The following is a 15,439-nucleotide window of genomic DNA, read 5'->3' on the forward strand; positions in this document are numbered from 1 at the left end:
CTTGGACACCTGAGAAAGTGGGCCAAGTGCTAAGTGGGACAATGGTTTAGAAAGATAACTTTTATTATAACAGCTTTGGATATAAAAGAATTAGTCTTGTTATGCAGCTAGACTAGTTTGTTCTTTGAGGAAGCTATTGTTCAAAAATCTGTACAAAAGCATATCAAATGGTCACATGGTCTTCAAAACCATCACTAATTCTACTCCAAAGGACATTGTGATTGAGTCCCTATAATAGGATATCACAGTATGTAGAGAGGTGTACCGAGAAGGTAATGATTAACAACATGCAGAGTGCACGGTCTAAATGTGTGATGTATTTCTGTTGTAAGGATAGGTTTTTTCCTGGTGTGCAGGTATTCCCAAGAAATAACTTAGATACTTAGGAAAGCTTTATTAACTTTTCTCAAGACGTTATTGGAGCAGTGGTGTTTTTGTTCCATTATACTAAAAGCTGCAATTTGAATGCAGCTTTCAAAACTTATTAGATAAAACAGAAGTAAAGTTATCTTTAGTATTTTAAAGGAACAAATGCCAAACTTGTAACTGTCTTCTTTCCTCTGCTTCCTTTTACATTTGTCTGTCATGAGGATCATAGTTGTGAAGTGATTCTTTTTCTCTGTAAGGCTCTTTCGCTTAAATTATACTTTTTTTGTTTTGCATAATTCTTAAGCATCTTTGTTGTTGTGTCAGTTATTTACTTACTCTTTTCTTTAAAATATGTGTTTAAAGACTTTCCAGCTTAAATATTAGGTCTTCTTGCCTAACTTCAGGTCATTTGGTATTGTTCCTGTCCACCTAGATGAGTCACTGAGACAAAAAAACAATAGAACTTTTTGAAACTCAGGAGGCACTTTTTATTAGCACTGATAAATGAAGCTCCTTTTTATGTGTATTTACTATTGAATTTCGGTACACATGCCTCCGCTTGTTCCTGAGTAGAATAGTTGAATGATAAATGCCTGCTTGTTACCGTAGCAGAAGAATTAACTCTATCCTTGGATCTGATAACTTAAGCCTTATCATAGTTAGGGAGTTATTCTTTAGCTCCATAGATAAAATTTTTAAGTATAGAGGTAAGAAAGTATTGAAAATGGTCACAAAGACCCACCAACATAGTTTCTCTGACAAGAACATTTTCAAATTGTTTATTAGTCGTAAAAGTGGATTGACACGAGACTGAGACTTAGGATATCTTGATTCCTTTCCATATAGTGGACAGCTCTGAACACATCCAATTTTTAAATTCATTGAATAGGGAATAAAACAAGTTTCCTAAACACATGCAAGTCAGATATATTGTGAAAATACTTAGTAAAGGTATTTTTGTATGCTTTGATAAAACTGTATAAAACTCAAGGTTCGTGAGTTTTAAAACTTTTGAACCAGCTCAAGATTGTACACTTTTAAGCTATGAGAAGGGTATATTCTTTTGTTTCCCCATTAGTGAAGCAATTAAATCTTTTTATACTCAGGTAAGTGTGGAATATCTGAACAGGAAAAGTTATAATTTCTTAGAAAAGTTGTATCGATAATATTGTATAAATAAAATCATATTTAAATAGAATTCATCCTTTTGGGGAAAAAATACTTGTTTTCCACATGGCGAAAAAGCACTCTTCAATTCTGTGACCCTCCAAAATAATATGAGTATTTGACAGGTGTGGTTAGAGAAAGCATGTTGACGATTTGACACTCAATTTGAGGGAATGTAGTGAACTTCCTATATTTTGTTCATCTAGTTACAACTTTAAAGTTTTAGTTATTCTATAAACAAGGAACTCAAATCTATGATTCTAGATATTTTTATCTCATTAGTTTCTTGGATATCTTTCTTCCTAGCTTTGGTTACTCAATGCCAAAACATTGCAGTGAAGACTGCAAATTTTGTTCAGCTATACAGCTGCTTTCAAATATAACACCATTTTAGCATATAGTAAAAGTTTGGAAAATATTTGTTGATTGACTTTTCTGGATACTTAGTATTGTCTAAAATTTTTTATTAACAAAATCAATACTTGAAAGAAAAATATGTTATTGGAATGCATTTTCTTCATTAAATAAGTTAGAAGCATTATAAACTCTTGCCCACTGTATTAGTTGATATTCCCTATTCACATACATGCCAGTAGCAGAAAGTGGCATTGAAAACATGCTGAGAGTAACAGTACTGGATCTGTGGTTAAAAATTGACCATAGGTGATCCACAAACGATGCATCTGTGTATGTACACTTGAAAGTTAATTGCAATTTGAGTAGAAACAAACCAGTAACCTAAAGCAGAGCTCTAGAATAATTTAACACCTTGTTGAGGAATCTATTGGTGGTCACCATTTTTATTTTATTATGAGTAACCATGGTTAATCAATAAATATCTCTTGGAAAACTCTGTAATTAATTGAGTTTAATTTTTTTCTCAATACATTTATGCAAGAGATACAAAATACAGAGAAGGGTCTATTATAACTCTAAAGAAAATTATTAATGATGATAAGCATTAAAGACTAAAGTTACTTGTACGTGAGCTATGCCATAAGAAAGAAAAACAGAGGAAATAAACATGCCATCAAAAAAAGGAAAAATTAGTTTCCTTCTAAAAGGACTAACATAATAAACACATTCTTTACTGGCTTTTTCATGTGACCTATACAATATATATATTATATATATGTATATGTGTATATATATATCATATATAATATATGTATATATATGATTTTTACAAATAGAGCTGATTTTTCTCTAATATGTTAATAACACCCTGTTATTGAAAGATTAATTTTTTTTTTTTGTGGAAATCTCTCTGGGATACCCTCATGATAATTCTCACATTTATTTGCTGCATGAACTTAAGATAACTGAACTGTGGTTGAAGGGAGCCATCTGTGCAATTTAGGAAATGCAACTCATGCATAACAATTAAATTGAAGTATTAAGCCTGGCACTACTTAAATTCAGTTGTTTAAAATAGGCCTGTAAAGTATTTTCTCTACTCTAGTTTAAAGATCACTTAATATGTGATTATTTTAGCTGCTACTTTCATTTCAACCAATAGCAACAATTTCACAATTCTAATCATACTATTCATTTCCCTAATGAACTCAGTCCAATAACTTGGCTTACTTGATTTTTCTTTATGCTTAAAATAGGAAGAATAGAAATTAATAAGGAGTAATACTGATTAAAAACTAAAAAGCCCTTTGGCCTGAGCTACTTGTTTATCCTTATGTTTTGGTATTACTTTATTACAGGTAAGAAAGAACACTTTCTAGATATTAGATGTTTAGAAAATGATTTGCTTTGCGTGAGTGAGGAACTATTTCCAAAATTTATCTACTATGGGTACAAGCTAATTAACTCCATATATTTCCTAAATACTACAAGCTTTCTGCCTCACTTTAAGGGGAAAAAACACAATATTTAAAATATAAAATTTTATCTTTGCAATTTGTTATCCTTGTTTTTCTTAATTACATTAATTTTCCAATATACTATTTTCAGTGTATTTTCTGTTCATTTTTTTCTCTGTTTATAAAGGCATGAGAGAGAGAGTTTTAAGTTCACATCTTTTGAAGTGCAGTTTGTCAAATTAAAGTACTCTAGTGTGTTAAAGTGTGTTAAAAACTTTTATTGTACAGCTAAGATTTTAGGCTTTTTAAAAAAAATGTTAGAATTCTTTATTTGGTGTTATTCTCTTTGTAAAAAGATTTCGGAATTTTTACTGTTTGTCCAACAGAACTTTCTAGTCAGTTTACTGAAGCAGGTTGCATTCATCAAGTTCTGCTGCAAATGTCATTTTAAACAAATTGTTTTACTGAAGGACAGAGCAGTTACTTGTTCTTGTGGCTCCTGCAAATTCTGCCTATTAAATTTGACCAATTAGCTAGGTTAGCTTTTCATAATCCTCCTAAACAATTACTATAATAATGCTATTATTTGACAGACAGGCTAAGAATTTGGTTTTTAGTAAAGATGTACCAAATGCACGTTTTGGTTTAATTCCATATGGTGAAGAATTGGTATTAATATTCAGCTTTGACCCTTATAGAATGAACTTCTGAATCTGAAATTTTATCACAAAAAAAATGAAATTATTATTTTTTTGTTAATGATTTAGAGTTTGGCCTTATATTACAGAAATAATACTTTCTTAGCATTGTCAGTTTCTAGATTGTTCCTACGATCATGCTACTAGTGCATTTAGCATTATGATACTAAATAGATCCCAGTTTTAACTGAGGGCAGTGGGCTAACAATATGTTTGGGTTCTTCATTCTCTAACATGTTTTTCTTTCTTTCTTTACTCTGTGTCTGGATTGAAGATGATTAATCATAGATGTTATTGAATATTGTTTTAGAGGTTTTCCTTATAGTGAAAATTTGAGGTGGCAGAGTTGGCTTTCTGATTTTAACTCAGTGTCACAAGATGTAAAGAATTCCCAAATTGGACTTTTTCTTAAAATACTCATGGCCTGAATGGAATTAAATAACTAAAAATTAAAAACAGCTCCTAACATTTATTTTATTTTATGTTATGAGTTCTAAAGAGAATAGATAATTTAATCTCTATTATTCTGCCTTGATTTAATTTTTACATTTGTATAATTTTTACCATCATTAGTTATTGCCATATTTTAATATTGCAATGTAAATATACATTTACCTTCAACTGACTGATAGAATTTCAACATATGAAGCACAAAGGGGTATTTTTTCTGTGCATGGAATGCTTACCTATATTTGAAAATGAATATTTAGATAGTAACAGTAAAACTGAAAGACCAGGCCTTGTTTTTATTATTGGTGTTCCTACACTAGTTGAAATATGATGGTATCAAGCATGTGATTATTGACCATGCACAAGTTTGTAGGTGCCAGAAATGCCATTGAGGGCCGGCCCTGTGGCTTGGCGGTTAAGTGCGCGCGCTGCGATGCTGGCGGCCCGGGTTCGGATCCCGGGTGCGCATCGAGGCACCACTTCTCCGTTCATCCTGAGGCCGAGTCCCAGATACAGCAACTAGAAGGATGTGCAGCTACGACACACAACTATCCACTGGGGCTTTGGGGGGAAAAAATAAAATAAATAAAATCTTTAAAAAAAAAAAAAAAAAGAAATGACATTGAAGGAAGCATTCAGGTGTTTGGCCTTCCAAGAGCTGAGGCTAAAGCCAGAGATGACTACTGCTTTTGGCCAAATACTGGTGCATCTTTAATTTAGACTGCTCAAAGTATCCATTCAGAGAGAAACTCAAGGCAGAAAAGTATCATATGTAAATTAACTTGCATAAAAATTTGTAATCCTGTTTTCTAACTACAAGTAAAATTCAGTTAACACCAAACTGCCTATATTTTATTTACTGAAAAAATTTTAAATTAAATATTGCTTAAAAAATGGGTATTGGCTAGAAATCAAAAATCTTTTGGTTATGTAGATGTATCTTGTTAATACAGTTTGTGTGTTGCAAATAACTTTTATGTAGTTTTAAAGTGTTCTAGTAATGTTCTAGAGTAACGCGTAATATTGGGGTTTTTTTTAAAGCCAGTAAATCCTTTTGTAAAACAAAGAATTTTTATGTTTTTAAACACATTTGTTTGTAAGATATACATGTTGTGATGTAAGTTAACCTGGCATTTATCTTAATTTGCCATACAAAAATTTAGGCTTAATTTTATACTTACTGTAGATGTGGCCTTCCAGCAATGCCATATGAGAGCAGAGACTGGATTTATTTGTCCCAGTAAGAGCTATTTAAGCAACAACTGGAAGTAGTCCTCTTCTAAAAACAAAACAAAACAGTTTTAACCTTTAAAAGACCAATTTCTTTTTGAGATGAAAATAGAGAGTTTTCTTTAATAAGAGTAGACATATCTGTAGAAATTTCCTTTGTGGCAGTATTCATTACAACAAGAGTTGATCTGTGGGAAATAATTTAACCTGGAGTGAGTCTAGGGAAGAAAATTATCTACTAGATTAAGATATAATCACTCTAGATGTCATTGGATTGAGAACAGTAAATGAGTAGGCCTCTTATAAATAATAAAACATTTTTCCTTTCTCGTAATTTTTGCTTTGGAGTTTTTTGTTGTTGCTGTTGTTTTACATTATACTCATTCATGTAACTTTTGTCATTTATCTCTAGAACTTTTACAAAAGGGAAATTTTGCTTTGTAGACATACTTATTTTCAGAACCTAGAAAAAAACTTTTGAATTCTCTTTACCATTTTTTATTGTTAACTTTTAGAAAGCAAGAAATGTGTAAATGAATATTGTTTTAAACCTCTAGTATTGTCAATACTAATGAATCTTGATTTTTTTTTTCCTTTGAAATTTCTATTTGTCATTGAAATGTATAACCTGGGACTTAAATTATAGGGGTAATCTGGGTGCAAAACAGTTAATGCATGTTTTGTGTAAAGAGGGCTTTTAAAATAATTGATTTGAAGTTAATTTTAAACACGTCAATATTTTTAGTTTTATATGCTCAACACTAGGTCTGGAATAAAAGTTCTCCACTTTCCTGATCAATCAACAAAAAGATACTGAGTAATAAGTAACTGAAAAGGAAGTCCTTACTTGTACCTGCACATGTGTATGTATAAAGGTTTTAGCCACAAGTCATCCTCTTGGTAATTGTATTTAAGTCAGTTAGTAAACATTTTGGTATTATAATACAGCTACAACTTGCTTAAACTCACAAGTTCTACTTCACAGATATGTCATTTCTAATTTTTAATTTTTATATCCATTTTTGGAAATGTAGATGTACCATTGGTCAAGGGCAGTTTTCTTTGGTCTTTGTTATGGCCAAATGGTTTTTATACAATTTTTATTAGAACTTCTCAAGATTTACATTTGCTTGTTTTTTATTGTTTCAAGTCTATATAATTCATTTGACTGTAGATAGGGTTTTTATACAAGTCTATAAATAGGAATATTGGACTCTTTATACTATGAATATACATACCATATATACATACTAATGTAGAGACTGTATTTTGAATTGTGAATGTGTCTTATTTTGACACAGTTTCATCGTTAACTCCTGTTTACCAATAAGCTTAATAAATTTATAACATTGTCTATAAGGGTATTTTCTTAGGAGTAAGATAAACGTGTTATAATTTTCTTAAGAAACTTATTCTTTTTAGTAATTGATCAGCATAACTTCAATTTAGTTACTGAAATTCTTGGCATACTTTTCTGGACCTATAATCTATCTATACCAATGTTTTAAACATTAAACTTAAAACTCAGGGGGAAAAAGGTTCTTCAACTTGAGATCTTCTCTCCAGATCTCCATTCTTTGGAGTTTCCATGAGTGTGACCTGAAGAACTTGGAACCATTGAAATTCAAATGTAGGTAGGTAAGTGTTCACACCAGCGCATGCGTTGATTGCCTTATATTTCTTTGTATATGCATCTGTATTGCACCCCCTCAGTGCCTTTCTTCCTCTTCCTCCCCATAGATCATGTAGGGCTGTGTCATCTTGATATTATGTAATTTTGTAATTCTGTATCTTGGTCAGTATTTGTCTGTGATGTGTGTCAGGAGCAATATTGAAAAGTCTTCAGACATTTATGATATTGTGCTGTCTAAAGACTGTCTTTCACACATAAGTGTTTGCTATGTATGGGCCTGGGTTGCATTTTTGTGAATTGTGTTTGTTGAGCTGATAAACATTCCCTTGGAATTGCTGGTATTCATTGAAGGATGCAAAAAGTCTCAGTCTTGCATTGTTTCACTTACTCTCAAATGTATCTAGAGAATGTGAACTATTTCTGGTTCTAAGAATTTCTTCCAGTTAGTTTTTGTTTTAAAAGTCATACTCCAGATACCATTCGTGATATAGCACGTGTCAGCTGCTGTCCTTTGAAGTCCATTCACAAGCTTTTTTTAGGCAATAAGAAAAAGTGATTAAATGTAATCATTTGCTTTCAGCGATAAGAATTAATACTAATTTATGCCACACAAACAAGACCCCTACTTAACCCCCACAAAAAGACCTATTTATTGATAGCATACTAAGTTGTAACTGAAATAGGCAAACAGGCCCAATCATGGAATATTCTCCTAGGCTTATGAGGGTTTCTACTCAGATAAGCAGAATGAGATGTTCAGGTGCTTAATTAATGTAATTTTGCTCAAAATATCTGAGCACCAAAATCGAGGATTCCTACCAAGCTTTCAATTTTTATTATTTTTTTTCCTTTTATCACATCTGCCAAGCACGTCATTGAATTTCAGAATCTCGTCTCCATGTTTTTTTTCCCATTTCCTATAAAAATTAGGTAATCCTTTGGCAGTGGTTCTTAAACTTTTGGTCTCAGGACTCTTTTAGATGTTTAAATATTACTGAAGACCTCAAAGAATGTTTGCCTATATATAGTTATATCTATCAGTATTTACTGTACTAGAAATTAAAATGGAGACAATTTTTTAAATTACTTAGTATCGCATTTTAAAATAATAAAAACCCATTATGTTAACATTTTTATGAAAAATAACTTTCAAAATTAACAAAATTGCTGAGAAGAATTGCATTTTACTGTGTGTATGATGGTGAAGAAGATAATGACTACTAATACAGTTTGGTGCCACTGACTGGGTTCATACTAAAGCCCAGCAATTTTACCCACCATTGTTTTTGCACCATCAGTGCAAATGTCAATACAGTGAAAAAGGCAAATAAAATCTTGGTATTTTTCTGAAAGTAGTTTTGACTTTATGATCCTCTGAAAAGGTTTTGGGGACCCCACTTTGAGAACCATGTTCTAAGATGCCTGTTTATCTTGAAATGAAAATTTGTATCAATCTGTTTGAGTAAAGTCTTTTTCCTCTCCTGGGCCTTCATTATCCAACGAGAATGACTTGGCTGTAATTGGTATGAACAGACTTTAGAGTTATTTGAGTATAATTTTTGTTTTAGTTAGCATCATAGAAGTGGATGTAAAAGAAAGCGCCCATGTGGTCCAAAATGAGTCTGTCCCATGGATGACTATATATTTTTCTCTTGTGTGTGGTATGTGTGTTGTATGTGAGTACACACTTTGGCTCCTGGATAGCTTAAAAACATTTTCATGATGCAGCGTGATTTTCATGAATTATGGCAATTCACACCATTAGGCTATGCTACTTTTTCTCCTGGTCTACCACAATTTCAAATATTACTGCTTCAATTTGTATGCCAAGGATTGTATGAAACTCTGCAACATTCCTTAACTTTTTGTCCCTCTTTTCCCTGGAACCAAAATTCATAATATTGTACAAGTGGTCCAAGAAAGTGGTAGAGATGCCACATTAGAAGAGCATGAAGATCATCTTCTAAGTGGCATTCTCCTGTTGAGTTATCTCCATAAAATCTGTTATTCCTCTGATGTCCCTGGACTGTTGGATTTTTATAGTTTGTACCAACAGTACTGAGGGGGTGTGTGATGCTTACATATATGCAGACATATAGTGGAGTTTGACTCACACTCAATGCATGCGCTAGTGCTCACGCTTACGTACCTGAAATTTAGTGATTCAACAGCTCTGCAGTATTTGAAGAGGTAGTCAAAATGAATAAATAAATAAATGAAAGTTTAAAAGACTGCTAAAGAACAAGGATCTGCAGAGGTGATCCAGTAATAAGGAACTCTGTGTACTGGTAAGTAATCAAAATAATTTCTAACTTGGAAAGCTTCTTGGTGCATGATCATTACAAATACTATAACCATAATACAAGATTCTGGCAATATAATACATAGGTATAATACTATACTCTATAGCATAAGTATTTGTCTATAAGATAAGTATTATGAATCATTCATTAATTGCTGAATTGTGTAGGAAAAAAAACGTCAAAAGCATAAAAACAAGTCATTTAGTTGAATATATCCTTTTTTTATATTTTATTTCTATCTCCTTTTAGAACAGACTTCATAATTTCATTGCAAAATTTGAAATTGTTTTAGACTATTTGAACTCTAAATGTAAACTTCCCTTTTGCTCAGGCCTATTTTCTATTCTGTTTTGGTAATAGGCCCCTTTCTAGTATAGATGGGCCCCCACAACTGAACCAGATAATGTTTGTAATTACCCACGCATCAGTTTTCAGGGCCGGTAGGCTCAATTGGCTGTCTCTTCATACTTCACTCTAAAAGCAGGAAAAATTAACTACAAAGACCACCAGGCAAGTATTCCACTGGCACATGAGACAGCTCAACCCTGTCTTTCTGTTCTTTTTTGATAATCACCTGACCAACCCCTTATCTATAGTTTAAGAACTCTGAAGAGTGATAGAGAGATTAGTAGGCAAACTCTGTCAAGGGAAGCGTGCTATGAGGAGAATGTGTTTTGTAAGAAACAGATTTTTATCTTTAGATTTGCGATAGGTAACTTAAAAGAATTTAGAGAAAATTATTAGCTTGAAATGGCATATAAGTTTTTAAAAAGAAAAAAAATTTTTTTGAAAGCATTCCTCTTTCTATGGCTGAACCAGTTATTACAGTGATAGTGTTTGCATAGGCATGTGAGTGTTCATGTCTTTCTTCTTAGCTTATTCTAAGAGGCAGTACTTTTGGTTTTCATTTTGATTTATTTACCTTCAACTTTGCTACAGGTATTTGATTATTGTTCATGAAGAGCCGTTGTGGAAATCCAAGGCATATGAAATACCTTAAAACCAAGTAGTTTCTTAGAAAATGAAGGCAAACAATGATGACAAAGCCGTATTGACTTCATTCTCTTCACCTCTCAAGCCAAATTTTCCTTTCTTTACCAAGATGATTGTCACTGTTATTAAATAAAACTTTGAAAAGAAAAATATTTTAAGTAACTCATTTTTTCCTTGTGAAAACTACTTTCCTTTCTAGCAGTCATCGAAGAACACTGCTGCAGATAATCAAAGAATAATCTTTGTGTATTATATACTTTAAACTCTTTATTATGGAGCAACTGTTTTTAAAGGGTTCTAAGATTTTTGTCTTCTCTCTTGGTCTTTATTAAACTTGCTTTTTTTTCTTAGTGCTTTTCATGTACTCTGATTTTCTGTAATGCAAATGTTACTTTGTCTTACCTTCTCACTTAAAAACCAATGCTAATGTTTAATTGTTTATACATCTTTAAAGCCTGCTCTGTAAAGGTATAAGACCCTATTTTTTTAAGAACACTAATGATTTGACATATTATTTGAATTATTTTCATTTCTAAATTTCTTGATGATTGAAAAGATTCAAACCTCAACTCTTCTGAATTAAATGTCTTAAAAATTTTCAAGACAGTTATATGAATGGACTTAGTCTTGCTTTACTGTAGTTAAAATAGTATTGAATTTTTAATAGGAAGAATAAGAGGTGTTTTCTTCTTAGTAATATCCATTTGATACATAAACACTTTTTTTGTTTGTTTGTTTTTTTTACAGATTCCCTTCAAGCTCAGCTTATCAATATGGGTGTTATTCCTACCTTAGTGAAATTACTGGGTATCCACTGCCAAAATGCAGCTCTTACAGAAATGTGTCTTGTTGCATTTGGCAATTTAGCAGAGCTTGGTAAGTCCTATTCATGAACCACAAATGTAATTAACTTATTAATGTACTTAAAATAAATTTTCCTTTAGATGTTAATAACCTGGAAATGCATTTTCAGGTTTGTTTTTTTTGAAGCATTGTAGATGTTTGCTTCAGTATTAAAGTAGATCCAATTATATCTTATAATTGTATTATTTATCATTTGAGCTACTTTGCTTCCCTAATTGTTTCATGTATTCAGATTTAAAGTTTACACTTATATATTATTTAATAGAGTTGAATATTTAAAATGATCTCCACTTGACTTTAGTATTCTTACATGAGGGATGGTCTGAAAATCAAATATCATATTTCTAGGGAAAAAATAAAAGACTTCATAATTTATTACATTTTATATAAATTATTTGGTTATCAAGTAAAAAGGAATCTAACAGACCAAGGTTCTTCCACCTCTTTTTACAAAATGCCTAAAAATGATAGAGGACTTTTTCATAAGAATGTATTTATAACAGCATTAGAAAAAAATATGCGAAATCCTTGAGAATCAGAAGGTAGACAGAAACAGACTGATGCTGGAAACATAGCCCAGACATAACAGAGAAGAAGATTGATGACCCCAGTAGCCCATCTCTCTTCCCTGTTTTATTTTTCTCTATATCATGTATAGTACCCTTTCATCTTTCTCTCCTTCTTTCCTGTGATTCTTGATAGAAAGTTACAACACTTGGGCTAAATCTACCCCACGACCGTGTTCATAATAAATTATTTATTATGAGGGCAGTGAAACCAAATGATGTTTTGTCATAGCTAAGTATAATAGCTACAACAAATAAATAAATCAATTCTATTAATTATCCCCATTTTATAAATAAATAAACAGAAGCACCAGGACTCTAACCTTAGATTTTCTGACTGAAAGCTCATGTCCTTATGTACATTAAAACCTTGATTTCAGTACTTTACTTTTGCTTTGACTTCAAGTTACGGGAATAGGGATTATTTATCGAGTTAGTTTTGAAAAGTCATTCTTATTCACTAGATCATCTCCTGGTATTTGTGAATGTTTCTTGTCTCATCTCCTCCTTTGCTTTTCTTCTTTTTAATACTGTTACTATTATTTCCACCATTGAAGTAAGACCAGGAATGAAAGAACATTCATTTACTGTTTCACAAGTTAATATTTTCCATTATTAAAATAGAATTTGGAGCTTGTGTTTATTATAGTTTGTAGAAATAAAACAGAAATCATGTTATATAATCCCTGATAATGTCGTAATCTTTGTAACAGAAACATAAATGCCATTTAGTATGAGTTGCCTGCATTAAGGTATCTGGATTTGTTTTGGAGATTGCGTAGACCACCTCAGATCAACCTCGACTCCCTGAGCTATATTAAAATATGGATATATACCCAATTTAGTTCAACCCAATTTTATACTCTCTTCCAAGCTGTTACTGCCCTTACCCCATTTGGAGGAAAAAAAGATAAAAGAAAAATATTTCTTTATTTACTAAGACTTCTAGAGTTTATATCATGAGTTTTTTATGCCCACATAATAGCTAGGTTATACATCAACACTGAAATAGAACATGTATGCCCCAGGATTTTTTCTATTTTTCTTTTTTCAGTGTTGGCTTTAAACTTTTTCTCTTTTCAATGTTGGCTTTATTGCCCATGAGTTAACAAATTACATAGTATTATTTTTATTGACACAGGTAAATATCAAGTTCATATCACACACTTCTGAATATGGCATATTACTAAATGCTAGAGTTACTTTTTGTCAAAGTTTTTTAATAAAAATGTTAAATAGGAATTCTGTGGTTTTGCTCACTAAAGACATATAATAGCTTAAAGGCAAGAGATAAAATAATTTAACAAGTGCAGTCTATTTCAGAATTGGGGGCAGAAAAGGAAAATGCAGCTCCACCTTTTTGTTTTGTTGTTCTCTCTGAATCCTGGTTTATGTGCCCACATAATTTTTCTACATTCACAATTTTAGCATGAATACAATTTTAAAGTTTGCATTCTTATTTAACATTATGGTTTAAGTAGAATGGGATTTTCCATCTTTGTATTTGGCTCCAAAATCTTTTATAAGTAAAATTTTCCAAAAACAGATTGAGTGAAAGTAGATATACCTGATGCTGAGAACCCCAATGTTGTTAGTCCGTTTGTCCTTTAGAACACAGACTTAAAGATACTTACATTGTGGTTTCCCTGTAAAAGGGCCATCTGACCACCCTACAGGGAATCTTGGCAGTCAGCAAGACCTGTCATGCTCATAGCTCCTAATCAGTTTTTAAATCCCAATTCTTTTTTTTTTTTTTTTTTTTTTTTAAAGATTTTTTTTTATTTATTTTATTTTTCCCCCCCAAAGCCCCAGTGGATAGTTGTGTGTCGTAGCTGCACATCCTTTCTAGTTGCTGCATGTGGGACTCGGCCTCAGGATGAACGGAGAAGTGGTGCCTCGATGCGCACCCGGGATCCGAACCCGGGCCGCCAGCATCGCAGCGCGCGCACTTAACCACCAAGCCACAGGGCCGGCCCAGAAATCCCAATTCTTAATCAATGCCGGACAACCAGAGAGGTGAGGACAGCCTCTAACGTGGAAGATAATGAAATAAAGAAATAGGAAAAAGCAACTTGGAGGAAATAGAAACTATGCAGGATGGGGAAAAAAATTAATATCCTCAGATAAATGAGAAAAAAATACTATAAGCACAAAACTATAACAAGATGCTATTTTTAAAGAAAAGGAACAATAAAAAAGCTTGAACATTAAAAACACAATAGCTAAAATGAAAGACAGTAAAATGTTTGGAGAAATATTTGCAGAAGTGAAACAAAAAACAAGGAAGTGGAAAATAGAAGAGAAAGTATAGCTAGAGGATCAGACCAAGAATTCTAGAAAGAGATAAACAGGAGGAAGTTGCCAAATAACTTAAGTATCACAGAACTAAAATACATAATTTTCTAGATTGAAGGGTCTGTCAAATGCCTAGCCTAATGGATAAAAATAGACCCAGACCATAACATATCAGTGTGAAATTTTAGAATAATGGGGACAAAGAGAACATCTTACAAACTTCCAGAGAGAAAGAGAAAAAATTACGTAAAAACGATTGTGAGTCAGTGGACATCCGATGTCTCACAACAACACTGGCAGCCAGAGAAAAATGGAGTATTGCCTTCAAAAATCTGAGGGAAATTATTTCCAATATAGAATTGTATACCCAAACTACCAATCAAGTGTGAAGTTACAATCAAACATGAAAGTCTCAGAAAATTGCTATCCTACATACCTTTCCTCTGGAAGCCACTGGAAGATGTGTTCTGCCAAAACAAGCGATTTAAATTAAGAAAGAAGACTATATAGAAATCAGGAAACAAGAGATCTAACAGGAAAACAGGAATTCCTAGTAGTCTGGTGACATGAGAGCCACAAATGGTCTATTTTCAAAGAGCAACCAGTCCAGATTGGAGTGAGTCAGAAGGCTCTTGGAGTCGAGGTTGGGGAACTTCTTATAGGAGATGAAATTGATGGAATACCTAAAAGGAATAAGCTTATTAAGAGAAGATTAGGCAACTCGTGGCAATCTTGCAGTTGAATTAATAAGTGCATAGAAAACTAAACAAATGAGGACGAATAATTCCACGGAAAATGAAATAGTATATTTGAAACACTAATTATTGATACAACCAAAATTACAGTGTACCTACACTAAGAAGATGGAGGGTGTGGTGGAGACAAGAGAAAAAGAAACTAAGCTCATCTTTCATAGTGGAGAGTCAGTCAAAAATACCTAACACTAAAAAATTAAAAAGTGGCAAAACAAATGTGTCATTTAAAAATATGGAGGTAAATATCCATAAATTAGCTAAAAGAGCTTTACGTGTTTGCTTCTGAGGAAGGAGAAATGAGG

The 15,439-nt window shown here is 32.3% G+C and overlaps 1 protein-coding gene across 5 annotated transcripts in view; it reads left to right on the forward strand.

Moving 5' to 3' along the window:
• RAP1GDS1 (Rap1 GTPase-GDP dissociation stimulator 1) overlaps nt 1–15,439 on the forward strand; it is a 164,459-nt gene that overhangs the window by 106,051 nt on the left and 42,969 nt on the right. For all 5 annotated transcript variants that reach the window (XM_087434622.1, XM_087434623.1, XM_087434621.1 and 2 more), the window contains one exon: nt 11,405–11,533. In XM_087434622.1, the coding sequence (XP_087290748.1) occupies nt 11,405–11,533 (129 nt within the window). The remainder of the gene's footprint in view (nt 1–11,404; nt 11,534–15,439) is intronic.

Source organism: Ceratotherium simum, chromosome 8 (assembly GCF_057802395.1).
Source record: "Ceratotherium simum simum isolate JZ-2026a chromosome 8, ASM5780239v1, whole genome shotgun sequence".
Taxonomy (NCBI): Eukaryota; Metazoa; Chordata; class Mammalia; order Perissodactyla; family Rhinocerotidae; genus Ceratotherium; species Ceratotherium simum.